This window comes from Mustelus asterias, chromosome 12 (assembly GCF_964213995.1).
Source record: "Mustelus asterias chromosome 12, sMusAst1.hap1.1, whole genome shotgun sequence".
NCBI classification, from domain to species: Eukaryota; Metazoa; Chordata; class Chondrichthyes; order Carcharhiniformes; family Triakidae; genus Mustelus; species Mustelus asterias.
The window spans coordinates 26629249-26647992 of record NC_135812.1 but is presented as its reverse complement, the minus strand read 5'-3'; the positions used below and the strand labels follow the sequence as shown (position 1 = coordinate 26647992).

Below are 18744 nucleotides of genomic sequence, written 5' to 3'. Positions count from 1 at the left end.
TTTGTGGTTTATACTTGACTGAAGTTCTCTGCTTTCTGATTCAGCAAAAGGTGTCCTGCATGTCCGAGCTTGCATTGGATTGAGCAGTGATGCTTTGGTAGGCATCATGTTTGAATAGTTCTGAATTGTCACAGAGGTAAACACTGTAGAAGTGATTTTTTTTTCTCCAACAGTTTCTGGATAACCTCATTTTAATGCTTAAAATTAAAGCCAAGGGCCTCCAGAGTAGTGGGGTACATATATCCTTACAGTCACCCAGTCCATCTTCACCACACAGGTGACACTTCGGTTTCTCCGAGAGAGATTCCTTCACGACTGCTTGAGTCTTGAGACACTAAAGCTGTTCTGGACCTTCATACCCTTGGGGCATCTAGGGGATAGATTTTAGTTTTGAATACAGTGGTCAGTCCAGCCATCTGCCCTGCACATGGCTTCATTATGCACACATCCTGCCTGTCCCTCAGCCTGATGATGACAATCAATTAGATGCCAATGCTTTGTATGTGGGTGCATCAGAGAGGTCTTGTTGCGATGAGGGAAACTAATAATTATCAGCAGTAAGAGACTTAGGAGATCCAGACTTCACATCAGAAGGCTGGGAACTCCAACTCCCAGCATGCCTTGGGCATTTCATACATGTGGGGCAGTGCCCGTGCAGTCCAGTGTTTTATTGTTCTCCTGGGAGAGGATTGGCCCAGTGTGCATGCAAACAAAGAAAATGACACAAAAGCCCCAATCATATGATGAGTGGAGCACCATAATCGAGAACAGTGTCAGGCAGGAACAGAGAGAGGTCCTAAGAAGAAAGAGGAACAGTGAAAGATACTTCAAGCAGACAAATGGCTGTGGTTGGCATCTGAAGATCAAATGAGGCAGAAGGTTAGTGACTTCATGTTGTGGACTGCTGGGGCAAAGATACCCCTTTGGAGCAGTGGTGTTCAGTTCTTTGGCCATGTTGAGTGGAAACTGTGCCTGAAAGTCCATGCTGGAGTGCAAAAATTGGAAATTCAGGGGAACAGTCGCAGGAAGCGAGATTGAAACTCTGCCAAGTGGCCCTTAAGTGAAGTGGTCCAAGTCAGAGCAACATTTGCAGAAAATTCCAAGGCTTGGGGATGTAAGGAGCAACTGGGCAACCAAGAAGTTGGAGTAGACTTTCCAACAGCAGAAAAAGTTGGAGGAATTTACTAGCACTTTTAGCAACATATTTATGGAAATGGAAATCCATTGACATCAAAGTAGCATTTTTGCAAAGGGAACAACTTTAAAGAAAAGTATCCTTAAAACCTCCAAAAGAAGCTGGAGGTATAATGGCTAAATTGTGGAAGTTGAACAAGTATTTACTGACTAAACAATGTTTCCATGGTATGGTATTTTTCAATTAGATCTGCCCTACTAAAGGCTGGTTGCCTTTAGCTAAAAGCAGATCGAGCAACATTTTATTGGAGCTATGAAGGAAAATTAGCAGGCATTTGAACCCAATTGATTTCCTGTGAAAGGGTATGTGCAACATTTGAGAAATTTGCGATAGGTAAAGGAATTCAAAATTGAAAGTCAAGATTCTAGAGCTCAAGTATATAGGGTTGGACATTAGGCAGTTGGGAATACCCTGACTCAACAATCTTTTCTAGAAAATGTTAATAGGATTCTGATAAATCAGGCCAGATCCTCACAACGAAGATTCTACAATCAAGAAGCAGATCAATTAAGAAGTTTAACTGTTCAGTTAAACTGGATGTGTGCTATGATGTATTAGAATTGAGCACCATACTAACGTATGCTATTGTTGGGGAAGTGGAATAGTAAATAAGACATTAAAGAAATTAAAGTGAGAAGAATGTATACTCAGATTCAGATCTCATTGACATCGCACACGTTAACCTTCCCAACGATAATTCGAGTACAGTGGGATTCATTATATTTCTAGTGTCCATTAGTATGGGATTCAAAGAAAATAAAGAGAGTAATTAAAAGCAGAGATGACACCTCCTCCACGATTATCCTCAAAACTGGTGCCCCACAAGACTGTGTCCTCAATCCCTTACTATACTCCTTAGTCATCTATGACTGTGGCGCCAAATTCCCCATCAACTCAATTTCCAATTTTGCTGATGACACCACTGTAGTGGGTTGGACCTCAAACAATGCTACAATAATAATCTCTCCTTCAATGTCAGTAAAACAAAGGAGATAGTCATCGATTCAGGAAGCATAGTGGAAGACATGCCCCTGTCTACATCGACCGGAATGAAGTGGAAATGGACGAGACCTTCAAGTTTCTAGCTGTCCAAATCACCAACAACCTGTCCCAGTCCCTCGACGCTGCTGTTATAGTTAAGAAAACCCACCAACGCCTCTACTTTTTCAGGAGGCTAAGGAAATTTGGCATGTCCGCTATGACTCTCGTCAACATTTACAGACGTACCATAGAAAGCATCCTTTCTGGTTGTATCACAGCTTGGTGTGGCTCCTGCTCTGTCCAAGACTGCAGGAAACTACAAAGGGTCGTGACTGAAGCCCAGTCCATCACGCAAACCAGCCTCCCATCCACTGACTCTGCCTGCACTTCTCGCTGCCTTGGAAAAGCAGCCAGCAGAATCAAGGATCCCATACACCCTGGATATACTCTCTTCCATTGGAGAAAATGATATAAGTCAGAAGTCATGTACCAACTGACCCAAGAACAGCTTCCTCCCTGCCATTAGACTTTTGAATGGACCTACCTTGTATTAAGTTGATCTTTCTCTACTCCCTGTGACTGTAACACTACATTCTGCAGCCTCTCTTTTCCTTCTCTATGTACAGCATGCTTTGTCTGTATAGCGCACAAGAAACAATACTTTTCACTGTATACTAATACGTGACAATAATAAATCAAATCAAAATTACTTGTGCTAAAAGAGACAGATATGGCTATGTATTTATTGAGTATTATAAAGGAACTCCTATACAAGAGGCAACTGGAGAAAATGTGCCTATAGAATGCTATATAGATAACTGCTCACTCTGATAATGTCTGTTTGAAAAAATGTCACAAAAAAGAAGCTGAGGATTGGTTGTTGCTTGTCCAAAGAAATTATTGGATATTCTCGAAAAGGGTCATCATGGTTTGTAGTGGATTATGAGAACACAGCAACTTTCATGTTGTAACCTTTAAAAAAAATTGTTTTCAATATGGAGGGGAATATGGAGAATGTTAAAGATTGATTACACAGTAAAATAACATTATCATTTTGTATTTTTATGAATGGATTTCATTTGAATTTCAATTTATCTTATTTTAAAGAGGGGAATCTGTTCAGATTTAACAGGTTCTGTTGATGGATGTTAAATGCCTAGTAGTTTAACCTAAAACATTTAACAGGTTTTGGGTATTGATTAGTTATCCTCAAAATGTGCATGTATGGAAGAGTCAGCATTGGGTGCGAGGTTGTTAGAATGCAAAAGTAAACTCTTTACCAAAGCATCCTAGTCTCAGTATTTTCTTCACTACCAGGCTTAGGAGTTCCTTTAAATGGGAGACTAGGACGTCTTCTGTGTCTCCTTGGGCTCTAGGTGCTGCCCCACCTTCAAGACTGTTGAACCCTAGATTGGTCTCATCTGCCATCTCACCAGAGTCAGTCTTTTTGTACGTCAGTACAGACAAATCCCTAAGTCAAAGAAGTTAGGAGACCTGACAGCTCCCCTCATCTGCTTTTCCCCACCAAAAGCAGTTTACTGGTGTGTGGCTGCTGTCAAATGATGACTACTTGAAGCCACAGGTGAGTGCTGGGTGAGTACCAGGTGAAAGTAAGTATCAATAAAAGATAAGCCATTCCAAAGAGGACAGTAAGCCCACCTATATAAGTTGTTACCCCTCCCTTACACTCTACTCAGCCATATAGAAAGCAAGACGTACTGAAAATTAATCAATAACCAGGCAGATGTAGGGATGCTACAAATAAGCTCAGCACTTGTACAAACTAGGGAACTCAGGGTGAGGGTAGGTTTCTGGTTGATATCAGGATCAGCCCTGTTGCGAAAATACATACGTCAGACCTTAAGTCAGTGTCACAATAAATCTAAACGGTGATGTTGACATTCAGTTCTCAAATTCAGGCATGAAGTGTCAGTATTCAAGATTTTTTGCTTTTATTCATTTTACAGGACGCAAGTGTCGCTGGTTGGGTCAGCACTTATTACTCGTCCCTAATTGTCCTCCATTTCAGAAGACATTTGAGAGTCAACCACATTGCGGTGGGGTCTGGAGTCACATGTAGGCCAGATTAGGTAAGATTTCCTTCCCCAAAAGACATTAGTAAACCAGGTAGGGCTTTTTTTACAACAATTGACAATGGTTTCATGGTCATAATGAGACTTTAAATTCCAGATTTTTATTGAATTCAAATTTCACCATCTGCCTTGGTGGGATTTGAACCCGGATCCCAAGATCTTGTTCTGGGTCTCTGGATTATTGGTCCAGTGACAATGCCACTGGGCCACTGCCTCCCCAGATGCCCCAACTGATAACAAGTTAGCATCTTATGATGGAAAGGGGGGGGGGCGAAGAGAAAGAGAAGAAAGAGGTGGAGTCTACTTTAACATTCTACAGTCGTGACTTTTTTCTTATAACTTTATTGCATTTCAGGGCAGTACTGAGGGAATGCTGCACTGCCAGAAATGCCTTTGTTCAGATGAGATGATACATCGAAGATCCATCTACGCTTCCAGGTAATGTATTTGTCGCATTGCTAATGATAGCACCTTGATGTGCATATATTGGGCCACATTACAACAGCAACTACACAATTTTTTTTGTATAAATGAATTGAAGTGCTGAGATTGTGAAAAGGGTTATCTAAATGCAAGTTTTTCTGTTATTTCTTCAGCTCTATTATGTTAGCACAGCCATATCAAATCTGTGAAAGTTGTGGCTTCAAATACCACTCCAGGACTTAAGGATACAGAATAGGTTGATAGTCCTATACAGTTCTGGACAGAGTTACAACATTAATTATACAACATATAATATGTTAAGCAAAGTCATCATACTTCAAAACAAATGCAAGACATTTGAAAAAATGTTAGTTTATAACCTGAAATGATGGTAGAGCAGCTTATATGCTTGAATTTGACATTTGCTGCAGCAGTTTGAGACATTTTTACCTAAACAAAAGTGCTGGACAAAGTCCCCTATATAGGAAAACCAGAAAAGAGCTCAATATAAATGATCAAAATTGATCACAAATCATTTAAAAATAGATGCATTAGGCAGGAGCGTCATGCCACTTCATGCCTGAACATAGACAAGACTAGTCTTTCTGTAGCCGTTTACATATTTCTGCAGAATAAAATTGGAGAATAATGTCTCCACTTCCCTCCAAGGCAACAAATTATTTCAAAAACATTGGAGAAATTGCACTGTTATGGTTTCATTGTTGGTCAACCAAAGCTAATTTTTAAAAAGTGTGAACACCTGGCTAGCAAAACATACGAAATAATGAAAGGAGGAAAAACATCCCAAATTAGACAAGTGGTAACTGGCATAATAAAGCTGCAACACACGTTTGAACATTAAGTTTCAAAGCAAACCATTCAAAATATTATCTAAATCTCAAGTATGTTGCGGCTTTCATACACAAAGGTAATTTTGTATCATTTGAAAACACAACCGAGAACGAGAGGCGTTCAACCATCAGAGCCAGAATTGTACTATGCAGTTCTACAATACTGGACAAGGATTTTTTTTTTAAATTAACTCCCGAGTTGGACCAACAACGCATCCTAAGGAAAGTATATTTTATTCCAAAACATGCGAAGTTCTTTCGGCACATGTTGTGTTTGAGGGGGATCAGAAAATGACCAGTTGCTAACGACGAATTACCTTTTTAAGTTTCTAACCAAGAGCATTCGTTCAGTCTAACTAAAGGTAACGGTCTTTCTTGTTGAAAAAAAATAAACTCTTGATAACCCCACCTTTGATTAGAGCAGCATTCTTTCCCCCTCAATGAACGGGCAGGGCAATAGATACAGTTTCCAATGCATTGAGTTGCGGGAACCGCTAAACACATTAGAACAGAATCCATCGAGAAGTGGCAGTTTGCTGCAGAACTCACTGGTGTCCACAAGTCTGCGTCACTCTGGGCTGTGGTGACCGCTATATGGTACTCAAATTTCGTCGTAAACACGACATTAAAAGGTTATATCCTGCTTGCTTGAGAGACTTAAGACTTGAGAGATAGGCAAGAGTAAATTGATCGGTTAGGAGTGTTTTCTTTTAAGGGTTAAGGAAGCTTTTTAAAAACTGCTTGGTAATAAGTCTGTTGCTATTATGTTTCGAAATTCGCAAATTAAGTACCCCACTCGTACAGATGCAACATTGTACTGGAAATTACTCCCTTGACAGCCCAAGTGGTGAGAAACTGCTGGCGTTATGAAAACACCCGAATACCCAGAGATTCAGCAAATGCAGGCGATAGAGACCTCGACTACAGTAATTCAAAAATAGATTTCTGCCCATTTCAGCAGCCTGCGATCTCAAACAAACCACGGATCGAAACTCCTGATCAACACAGACCCGCCCTTCAACACCAGGTCTACACCTATGCTTGAAAAATAAGTACTTTTTAAAAAAAAATGCAAGGGAGACAAACGTATGCGAGCGCGCACGTTCCCCAATTCCTCCTTTGTCATAGATTCGGACAATTTTTAAACCTGGATTTCAAAAAATAACAGCAAATCAGTGTCGTGTATAAAAAAGTCCACCCCCGCCCCGAAGGGACGGAGTTTCCCAGTCTTTATGGACGCGCGTACAAGCATCCCTGTCATCGGTGGTGGAATGCCACCTCGAACTGACATACACCGTTCAGGAGCAAAAAAGACCCGGTAATTAACCACTGGCTTCAATAAGAAAAATAAACAAACCAAGATCTCTTCAGACCTCACCTCGTTTCACCGCTTCATCGTAAGACAGAAAGCCTATCCTTGACTCCTTGGCGCCCATATTCCCCTCATTTCAGTGCTATTGTTGTAGGTGTTGGTCTTGAACCTTTTGCCCCCGCCCTGCCGCCTCTCACTTTATTTTCTTCCTTCAATCTCTACTTTTCTCCCTCAGTCGAAGCCCGGCCTCAGGTTTGTCCACAACCTCCATACTGAGTCACATGACCGGCGCGCGGCGTCACGTGGTACCGACAACAACGGCAGCGCCGCCGAGCGGGGAGGCGCATGCGCACCCTGGGCTTCTCGCCAATCCCTCTACCCCCTCCCTCCCGCCACGGATGGCCCCTCCCACCCCCGGCTGGCCCCTCCCACCCCCCTCCACCGGCTGGCCCCTCCCACCCCCTCCCCCGGCTGGCCCCTCCCACCCCCTCCCCCGGCTGGCCGCCCCCGCCCCCCGGGTTGGCCCCTCTCACCCCCCCCGGCTGGCCCCTCCCACCACCCCCAGCTGACCCCTCCCACCACCCCCGGCTGACCCCTCCCACCACCCCCGGCTGACCCCTCCCACAACCCCCGGCTGACCCCTCCCACACCCCCCCCGGCAGGCCCCGCCCTCCACCCCCGGCAGGCCCCTCCCCCCCGACAGGCCCCTCCCCCACTCCGGCTGGCCCCTCCCTCCCCTCCGGCTGGCCCCTCCCTCCCCCCCGGCTGGCCCCCCCTCCCCCCCGGCTGGCCCCTCCCTACCCCCTGCGGCTGGCCCCTCCCTCCCCCCCTACGGCTGGCCCCTCCCTCCCCCCTACGGCTGGCCCCTCCCTCCCCCCCTACGGCTGGCCCCTCCCTCCCCCCCTACGGCTGGCCCCTCCCTCCCCCCTACGGCTGGCCCCTCCCTCCCCCCCACTACGGCTGGCCCCTCCCTCCCCCCCCCTACGGCTGGCCCCTCCCTCCCCCCCCCTACGGCTGGCCCCTCCCTCCCCCCCCCCTACGGCTGGCCCCTCCCTCCCCCCCCCTACGGCTGGCCCCTCCCTCCCCCCCCCTACGGCTGGCCCCTCCCTCCCCCCCTACGGCTGGCCCCTCCCTCCTCCCCTCCGGCTGGCCCCTCCCTCCTCCCCTCCGGCTGGCCCCTCCCTCCTCCCCTCCGGCTGGCCCCTCCCTCCTCCCCTCCGGCTGGCCCCTCCCTCCCCCCCGGCTGGCCCCTCCCTCCCCCCTACGGCTGGCCCCTCCCCCATTCCGGCCTGCCCCTCCCCCACTCCGGCCTGCCCCCTTCCAACTTGTCCTCTTGCTCGCCTCTCCCCTCCCCTTTTCCCCTCCCCCTTCGCGTCTCCCCTCCCCCTTCCCATCGCCCCTCCCCCTTCCCGTCGCCCCTCCCCCTTCCCCCGCCCCACCTCCATTGGACGTGCGGCCATGTTGTGAGTAGTGACCTTTTCCTGAGAGCTTCTTTCTCTCCTGCTCGGTCAGTTGCTCTTACCAGCACAATTTCCGTGATTTCATCATAATTGATATGCTGGAAAGTGATGGATTAGAAAGTACCAGAGGCGACTTGTGGGGACGTTTTATTTCACACTGAGTTGCTTTGTGATGTCTTAAAGAGCGGTAGAAGCAGATTAGGTGGTTAGTTTTCAAAAGGGAATTGGATAAAGTCTTGAAGAGAAAACGTTTTCAAGGGCAAGGTGGCACAGTGGTTAGCACTGCTGTCTCACAGAAGCAGGGACCTGGGATCAATTCCAGCCTTGGGTGACTGGAGTCCACATGTTCTCCCTGTGACAACAAAGAACAAACAGTACAGCACAGGAACAGGCCCTTCGGCTCACCAAGCCTGTGCTGATCACGTCCTACATGGACCAACTGCCTGTATCCTTCTGTACCCTGCCTGTTCATGTGCCTATCCAGATAAGTCTTAAATGTTGCTAATGTATCTGCCTCAACCACCTCACTTGGCAGTGCATTCCAGGCCCCCACCAACCTCTTAAAAAAAAACTTCCCCCACACATATTTGCTGAACCTTTCTCCCCTTACCTTGAACTTGTGCCCCCTTGTGACTGTCATTTCTGCTCTCGGAAAAAGCTTCTAACTGTTCACCTTATCTATGCCTCTCATAATTTTATAAACTTCTACCAGGTCGCCCCTAAGCCTCCGTCTTTCCAAGGAGAACAATCCCAATTAATTCAATCTCTCCTCATTTAATACCTCCATACCAGGCAACATCCTGGTAAACCTTTTCTGTATTCCCTCCAAAGCCACCACATCCTTCTGGTAGTATGGCGAACAGAATTGGACACAGTATTTATTCAAAATGTGGCCTAACCAATGTTTTATATGACTAACATAATTTGCCAACTTTTAAACTAGTTGGGCGGCACGGTAGCACAGTGGTTAGCACTGCTGCTTCACAGCTCCAGGGACCTGGGTTCGAATCCTGGCTGGGGTCGCTGTCTGTGTGGAGTTTGCACATTCTCCTCGTGTCTGCGTGGGTTTCCTCCGGGTGCTCCGGTTTCCTCCCACAGTCCAAAGATGTGCGGGTTAGGTTGATTGGCCAGGTTAAAAATTGCCCCTTAGAATCCTAAAATATGTAGGTTAGAGGGATTAGTGGGTAAATATGTGGGGATAGGGCCTGGGTGGGATTGTGGTCGGTGCAGACTCGATGAGCCGAATGGCCTCCTTCTGCACTGTAGGGCTTCTATTCTATGATCTAGTCCAAAGATGTGCGGGCTAGGTTGATTGGCCATTCTAAATCGTCCCTTAGTGTCCTGGGATGCATAGGTTAGTGGGTGTAGGGATATGTGGATAGGGTCTGGGTGGGATTGTGGTTGGTGCAGACTCGATGGGCCGAATGGCCTCTTTCTGCACTGTAGGATTCTATGAATAAACTCTGTCTACGTGGGTTTCCGTCAGGTGCTCCAGTTTCCTCCCACAGTGCAAAGATGTGTAGGTTAGGTGGATTATCCATGGTAAATATGCAGGATTGTGGGGATAGGATGGGGGTGGGGGGTCTTGGGTGGGCCTGGGTAAAATGCTCTTTTGGAAAGTCAGTGCAAACTTGATGGCCTGAGTATCCTCCTACACTGTAGGGATTCTATGGTTCAAATAACCAATAATATCTGTCAACATGAAATACATTTTGAAATATGTATAATGTATTTTCAGTAGATAAAAGTTCATAAGAGAGTGCAGATTTCACTTTACAGTGTAGGATTGCAACATCTCTGAATTTTGAGTGAAAAAAATCTGTTTTAGAAGAGCTATTTGAAGTTACTAAAATGCGAACTGGACATTAAAAAGTCTTGATTCTTAAAAGGATTTCTGTTTTTTTTAATGATGTGGTGACCTCAGTTATTAAGGTTATCAATGAAATTTCATAAGTAGCAAATTTAAATGCCAATCTTAAATAATAAAAATGCACACAACCCCAAAAAGTTGTTTACTCAAGAATGTCCCTGACGTGTTAAAACAATTAGTTCCATGGGTTGTGTAACAAACAGGGGTAGGCATATGCAACATTTCTTTGTAACGTTTGTTTAGCGTAGCTCAGTGGCCTTACTTGTCTCTTAGACTGAAGGTCATGTGTTTAAGTCCCAAGGACTTAAGTACGCAACACAGTTCAGAGGGAGTGTTGCATTTTCAGGTGATGTCTTTTGAACGCAATGTTAAACCAAGACTTTGTCCAGGTAGACATAAAAACTTCCCATGATACTATTCTGACCAGAACAGTGCATTTCTCCTGGTGTCCTGGACAATATTTATCCTTCAAACAACACCACCAAAACATATTAACTGGTTATTTATCTCTTTGCTGCTTGTACTACTCAAATTGGCTGCCATGTTTGCTTATATAACAATGACAACATTTCCAAAGTAATTCATTGGATGTGCTCAGTAACCTCGCTGGGCTGCACTTCTATCTCAGCTCATCTGCGGCTGTAACTTTCATTCATTGCTTTTGTCAAATCCAGACTTGACTATTCCAATGATCTCTTGCTCTGCCTCTCCTCCTCCACACTCTGAACTTCAGCTTATCCAAAACTCTTGCCCATATTTTGTCCTAACACATGAGAGACAGAGGAAATGACAAGGTTGACGGGACAGTCATGAATATAGGTGAGAAAATTTATATGGAGGGCGAACGCATGAATGCCAGCTTCTCCCCTTTTATTTTCCTAACTTTTCTCCTTCCCTCCATTGTTATACATTTACTTCCCCCCTGTTCTGAATTACCATTATTCACTTCTTCATCCTTTCCCTCTGAATCCATACTCACCATCACATTTTTCTCCTTGTCAGCAATGTACCCTCCTTTTGTCATTCATTCTGCCTTCTTTCTTTCCCTTAAGAAGTGTACTGCTCTATCCCCTGCTCCGCCATATGTTTCCTCCATTCCTTATCTTGCATTCTACCATTTTCCTCATCTTTGTGTTGCATCTGCCCCTTCCCTTCCACAGTTCAAGACCAGTGAGTCTCACTGGTGGTTGGGAAACTACTGGAGAAGATTCTGAAGGAGAGAATCTATCTCCATTTGGAGAGGCAAGGTTTGATCAGGGATGGTCAGCATGGTTTTGTTAGAGAGAGGTCATGTCTAACAAATTTGATTGAATTTTTTGAGCATGTAACCAAGTGTGTGGATGAGGGTAGTGCGGTTGATGTACTTTACATGGGTTTCAGCAAAGCCTTTGACGAAGTCCCACATGAGAGGCTTATTAAGAAGTATACATGGGATACAGGGTGATCTGACAAGGTGGATTCATAATTGGCTCAGCGGTAAGAGACGGAGGGTGGTGATAGATGGCTGCTTTAGTGACTGGAGGCCGGAGGCCAGTGACCAGTGGCATACCACAGAGATCGTGCTGGGCCCCCTATTGTTTGTCCTTTATATAAATGACATAGCTGACTATGTGGGGGGTAGGATCAGTAAGATTGGCCAGGTGGTTAACAGTGAGGTTGAGTGTCTTGGGTTACAGGAAGATATAAACGAGATGGTCAAATGGGCAGAGAAGTGGCGGATGGAATTTAACCCTGAAAAGTGTGAAGTGATGCACTTTGAAGGAGTAATTTGACAAGGAAGTATACTATGAAAGGTCTGACACTGGGAAGTTCCAAAGAATGTATTTGTCCATAGATCTCTGAAGGCGGAAAGGCAGGTAAATAGGGTGGTGAAAAAGGCATATGGCACACTCGCCTTTATCAATTGGGATATAGATTACAAAAGCAGAGAGGTCATGATGGAGTTGTATCAAACTTTGGTGAGGCCACAGCTGGAGTACTCTGTGCAGTTCCGGTCGCCACATTACACAAAGGACGGGAGGGGTTGCAGAGAGATTTACCAGAATGCTGCCTGGGATGGAACATTTAAGTTGTGAAGAGAGGTTGGATAGTCTTGGTTGTTTTCATTATAGCAGAGAAGACTGAGGGGCGACCTGATTGAGGTGTTTGAGATTATGAGGGGCATGGACAGGGTGTATAGGGAACAGCTGTTCCCCTTAGTTGAAGGGTCAATTATGAGGGGTGGGAGGTTTAGGGGGGATTTGAGGACAAACGTTTTTACTCAGAGGCTGGTGACGGTCTGGAATGTACTGTCAGCGAGGGTAGTGGAGGCGGGATGCCTCACATCCTTTAAAAAATACCTGGATGAGTACTTGGCACGCCATAACATTCAAGGCCAAATGCTGGCAAGTGGGATTAGGTGGGCAGGTCAGGGCATTTCATGCGTGATGCAGACTCAATGGGCCTCTGCTGCACTGTGGTATTCTGTGATTTCCTTCCTGGCACCCATTTCCTTCCCCATTTACTTCAAATCCATTATCAAATGCACAGAAGTGCTGCTGTTCTGTGGCAATGGCTGAGAGGGCCATCTCTGTGTACTGGAGGTTGTTAACCTCCATTCTTGCGAGCGTTCTCACCTTTCTATATAGACAAGGTGATCTAGTCCATTAGCCCTGGATGATTGCTGTCAGGAGTTGAAAGTACATTGTGCATTAGCTGTTAGATTTAAGAAGATGAGACATGAAGTAGGTTTGTGCTTTCAAACGTTGACACTCACGGGACCCCAAAATGCTGATTGCATGAAATGCTGATCAATTGCATGAATGGGAAAATAATACATAGTATGAAGACAGAATTCTAGCCCATTCTGCATTCTTACCATATTCAAATTTGATTTTGTACATTGGCAAAAATTAGCAATTGAACTTAGCAGTTTCTGGTACTTTTGAAGTTCCCACTTTTTCTGAATCTTCCTTCTTTTGCATTTCAATACTTTTGATGTTGCTGCTTGGTCAATTTAATAAATAACAATATTCAGGATCAATTTATAGCCAAGTTCCGCACACATGAGGACGGCCTAAACCGGGATGTTGGATTTATGTCACATTATCGGTAACCCCCAAAGCTTGCCTCCTAGGCTTGCAGAATCTCACTAGCTGTTCTGTCTGGAGACAATACACATCTCTTTAACCTGTGTTTAATGCTCCCTCCACCCACATTGTCTGTACCTTTAAGACCTGGCTGGTTGTAGGGATTCGCATTCTAATCAGTATTCTGCAACTTGATTTTGTGTCTGTTTGCACTGTTTGAGAGCACATTTCCACTCCATCTGACGAAGGAGCAGTGCTCCGAAAGCTTATGGTATTTGCTACCAAATAAACCTGTTGGACTTTAACCTGGTGTTGTGAGACTTCTTACTGGTCTCAGGGCTGCCAGATATATTGAACGTTAAATTGTGATTTTGCTGACTGGAGTATTTCACCTTTTGCAATGATGAAATTGATGAGCTTCTTTGAAAGCCAAAATAAAGGATGCGTGAAGCCTGCAAGTTTTTATTTACTATTGTTCCAATTGATATGGTGCATGGATAGTAACAAGTCACAAGATATGTAATAATGATTATGAAGAATTATACATAAAGTGATGACAAGAAAGAATTGATTTTGGTAAAACTTAGGTGCCAATAAATTAATTATCCTCTTCATGAAGATCATACCATAGATATGAATAAATAAGGTCATTGAGCATACCTTCATTTACTTATCCAGGAAGAATCTACAATCCTTCCAAGATAACATTCAACTTTTTAAATGAATACTCTATATGATATTCTGTTATTCTATGTGAAAGTGGACTTCCTGATGTAAGTCCTAACTTTGCTTGTCACTGCTATAAACTTATGCGTTCTTGTCTTTTTGTTCTGGTTTAATTTGAAGTATTGTTCTTGTTCTAGATCTAGACTTAACTCATTGTTTCTCATTATATGCTTCATCAAGACCTAAAATATCCCAATTTCTCTCAATGTTCCTAATAATTTGCTCCTCTGACATTCGGGCTCAGTCTTGTGCCTCTTCCCTGCACCATATTTGGGACTTGAATGTCTCTCAATGACACAATGATCAATTTTAACCCGACCTACCTGAAGCAGAGAAACATGTGGTTTAAATTGTCAGTGACTTATATAACTTTACCCTTCACACTGCTGTCTTCAATTTTAATCAACTGTTTCAAGCAGGCAGCAAAGGTACCAGTTGAAGCTAGTATGGTCGTCCTAATTCCTACGTTGTTCCCTAAATATGCAGGTTGGGATTTGATGACGTGGATTAGGTCCTGGCTGTAGGTTCTAACTCTGGCCTGACTGGGAAGCCATAGTGGCTTTCCCACCAGGTGAAGAAAATGGGAAGGCAGTGCAGGACCCACTATCTGAATTTTCACTGTTGCTTGATGACCATCTGCAAGTTCCTGCCCCTTTCAGGAGGGCAGCTTTATTTATTTATTTTTATTTTGTCACAAGTAGGCTTACATTAACACTGCAATGAAGTCACTATGAAAATCCCCAAGTCGCCTGTTCTGGTAAACTGAGGGAGAATTTAGCATGGCCAATCCACCTAACCAGCACATCTTTTCGACAATGGGAGGAAACCGGAGCACCCGGAGGAAACCCATGCAGACACAGGGAGAACATGCAAACTCCACACAGACAGTGACCCAAGCCGGGAATTGAACCCGGGTCCCTGGTACTGTGAGGCAGCAGTGCTAGCCACCGTGCTGCCCAGCTGCTAGGAAGCATGAATGTAAACCTGGAAGTTATATTATTTAGGACTTACTCTGCCACTGCTGAACGGGCACCAGAGATTGGTGCACAATTTGTTCACCTGCCTGTCTCAGCAAATCCCAAAAATCCCACTTTTAAAATTCGTGATAGCTCTAAAGGCACTTCTCTTATTTTAAGAATAACATCTCAATGCTTCCTTAAGAACTGCAGAAGATGTTTGCTTAGCAGTTGCACAGTTTGGGAGAAAATTAAAAACTTGAGCATTCAAAGTTGAGAGGCAATGCCTAATGGAAGATTGAAAATAACTTAACTCCATTTAGTTACAGTTTAGTTTGGGTCCCCAAGACCAGTATGTGGAATCATTCTGTTTGCTTACTCTAAATATGTTTATTTCTCAGTCAGGACTTGACCTGTTGAGAACATTCCAGCATAGACTGCCCGTCTATTTACAAAACATTAAACTTTAATGTAAATATGATGTGTGTCAAATTAAATATTTAAGGATGATGCACATTTTTTGTTAGTAATGTGCAAATTGTAAGATAAAATGCATGAACATTTCTTATCTTATTTTAGATTTCAATATTATAAACATACTCCAACATGAGGCATTAAAATAAGGAATAGAAAAGACACAAATGCAAAAGGTCTTGCCCTTGTGTATATAGTGGATGGAAAAATTATTTGCTGATACTGCTAAATCTGAGAAAGTCCTCTTTTGGATATTTTGAACATACCAGGAAACAAGTTTTTAAAAAAAGGTTAAAAGTAGAAATGAGAAGATTTAACAAATGATCTGCTCCTCACAAGATTTAGCCGTCAATGTCAGCAGAGCTCACTTACATGGATAACTACCTGAGTATTGAATATATGTGCAGCAACACTTTGTACTCTGTTAAAAGCTCTGAAGGTTTTATTTATTCCTGTAATTAGATGTGCCATTTAAATATATCATGCAATGGCCAGACCTGGACTACTCAAAGCACTGCTGAGAAAAATCCTTTCCAGAAATGTCGGAAATCTTTATTTTTACACCTATGTCCCCTCTTTCTAGGCAATGGTTTCACATGCATGCTCATGAGTCTATACTCCCGCCTCTGGCAGCATGAGCACAAAATCAGAAAGAGACAAGCTCGATTGGGGCGGCACGGTAGCACAGTGGGTAGCACTGCTGCTTCACAGCTTCAGGGACCTGGGTTCGATTCCCAGCTTGGGTCACTGTCTGTGTGGAGTTTGCACATTCTCCTCGTGTCTGTGTGGGTTTCCTTTGGGTGCTCCGGTTTCCTCCCACAGTCCAAAGCTGTGCGGGTTAGGTTGATTGGCCATGCTAAAATTGCCCTTAGTGTCCTGGGATGCGTAGGTTAGAGGGATTAGCGGGTAAATATGTAGGGATATGGGGGTAGGGTCTGGGTGGGATTGTGGTCGGTGCAGACTCGATGGGCCGAATGGCCTCTTTCTGTGCTGTAGGGTTTCTAAGATTTCTATTTAAATTTCTACAAATTAAGCAGTCAGACAGCTTTCCAAACTGAAACAAGCAGAGCATTATTTTTACATCGACTATGCTGTAAATATTCTCCTTACACTGTGTGTGTAAGTCGATATTTGCTGCATGGTTTCCCAATTTAACAAATAAGCTGTGACCAAAACAAGATGCAGAAAGATAAAATTTGGAAAAAAAATTAGGAAATGCAGAGAAAGAACAAGATACAAGAGCAGTAAACTTGCCATAATGTGATCAGACATAGATTTGGAGCCACAGCTCTCCATAAAGAGAGCTCTCAATGTTACCAGAGCATAAACTAAGCATAAAAATAAGCAAAATAGTGCGGATGCTGGAATCTAAAACAAAAACAGAAGATGCTGGAAAATTTCTTCCTGGTCTGGAAGTATCTATTATGAGAGAAAGCAGAGTTAACATTTTGAGTCCTTTGAATCTTCACCAGAGGCTGAATCAGAGTCCTAAAATCTAGTCACTCAAAGGTATAGCAGTGCCTGGAATAAAAATGGGGTTGACAGCAGCTTGGGTCCATCTTTGCTTTTGCAAAGAGAAACAGGTGGAGGTATGAGAATGAAAAACAGGGTTGCATTGAAATAAGAAAATGGTATTTCTTTAAATTCTTCAATTTGGGCTCATCAGGAATGGAACTATTCAGGATACCAGGATTTCAGGAGATGATTTTATAGTTTAAAACCCACTTGATCCCCTTCCAAACTGTCATTTGCATTCAAGTTGTCAATCTGAGTGAATGTTGCAGTTCTAATACCTCATTAACATTGGAGAATTGCTTTCCAAGTGACATTATACATTTATAATTTTGACCTCATGTCGGTACCTTCTCTATCTACGCCATAAGTTAAATAAAGCAGTATCATAAATTGCAGAGGGCTGAGGACCCACTGTTTCCTTCTGTATTGGCCTTGAGATAGCTTTTGGAACATTTTACTCGTAGCATGACCACTCTACGTAATCATATGAAATTAAATAAACTAAAAACGTGTAAGCTTAAGCATTAGCAGTTACACATGCATACTGAGTGTGAATGCAGGTAGTATGCTGGGGCTTGCACCATTTCACTTGCTTAAAAAGTATTCTTCACTCAATTAACTTTATGCCTTTTTTAATGAGACAGGATACAGGGACTTACTACAAAATTGGCTGAAGCAGACAGGTTGATAGGTTTCTTGCTACCGCTTAATTCCTTCTCTTCACCATTAAAGTTTACATTGATGAGAAAGCCCCATCATAATCCCTTCTATTGAGTTCTGAAAATCATGGGTTTAATTGAAGTTGGATTCTAGGTAACATTCATGGTGATGGCAAATGACCTTACGTGTAATTTTACCCTGCAACAGGGCAAATATTTTCGCAGCTACTTTCAACTGAAACTATTGTTGCATTAATGTTGTTGCATCTGTAAAGGTGAGTCCATAAAATCTGCTTCCATTATGATGAATGTTCAGTTACTCTTGCACACTTTAATGTAGCACGTACTAGAGTGTGCTCCTCACATTTCAAATAATGTTGAGAAAACCACATCTTGGACTACTTTTCTTTTAAACTTCGGAAGGACACAATTATTTGGATGCTTGGATTTTACTGTGAACTGTCAACAAGCATGTCTTTCCTCGGAAATCTCACAGTTTCAGCTACATGATCAGCATGGTACTTGGGTGGGGGTTAGGGTGAGAGCTATTTGTATAGGGGAAGAGCTATTCGTTTGAACTGCAATTATTTTAATTGATGGGGAAAAGACTGGTTTAAAAACAAAAGCTAGTGATTTACTGGAAATCACCTGATAGATATTAGGAATTGAGGAAGAGGCACACAGTCACAAATACATTCTCCAGCTACATGACCCCCTCACATTATCCCTGGCCAAAACACCCTCCCGTGGCCCCTTAACACTAACGCTAGAAGTAGTATCCACTTTTGGAGTGGGTAATCTCAAAAGTTTTCTTGTTTTTAAAAGAAAATCAGTCTTTTGTCATTTTTAGTGTAAGGAGTGATTCTGGAAAGCTGATACTCATATCGGATACGTACACCGCTCTCCCTCATATACACACACACACGTCTGCCCCTGTCTCTTACACACACAAACATCCCCCTCTCACACATGTCCCCCTCTCTCTCACACTCCTCTCCTTACATGCTCATCCCATTCTCTCACACACACACCCCCTTCTCTCACATACTCACCCCCTCTCTCTCGTACTCACCCCCCTCTCTCTCGTACTCACCCCCCTCTCTCATGCACACTGTCCTCTCATGCACTCACTCACCCCTCACACGAACTCAGCCCCTCTCT

General features: G+C 43.7%; 2 protein-coding genes across 3 annotated transcripts in view; one reads left to right on the top strand and one right to left on the bottom strand.

Moving 5' to 3' along the window:
• The window catches only part of usp32 (ubiquitin specific peptidase 32), a 216231-nt gene extending 209084 nt beyond the window's left edge, over positions 1 to 7147 (bottom strand). For both annotated transcript variants that reach the window (XM_078224932.1, XM_078224933.1), the window contains exon 1: positions 6922 to 7147. In XM_078224932.1, the coding sequence (XP_078081058.1) occupies positions 6922 to 6979 (58 nt within the window). In that variant the 5' untranslated portion in view covers positions 6980 to 7147. The remainder of the gene's footprint in view (positions 1 to 6921) is intronic.
• A 1151-nt stretch (positions 7148 to 8298) lies between these two features.
• The window catches only part of LOC144501325 (uncharacterized), a 96854-nt gene continuing 86408 nt past the window's right edge, over positions 8299 to 18744 (top strand). The window contains exon 1 of the mRNA XM_078224936.1: positions 8299 to 8362. The gene's annotated coding sequence lies outside the window, so the exon portion shown is untranslated. The remainder of the gene's footprint in view (positions 8363 to 18744) is intronic.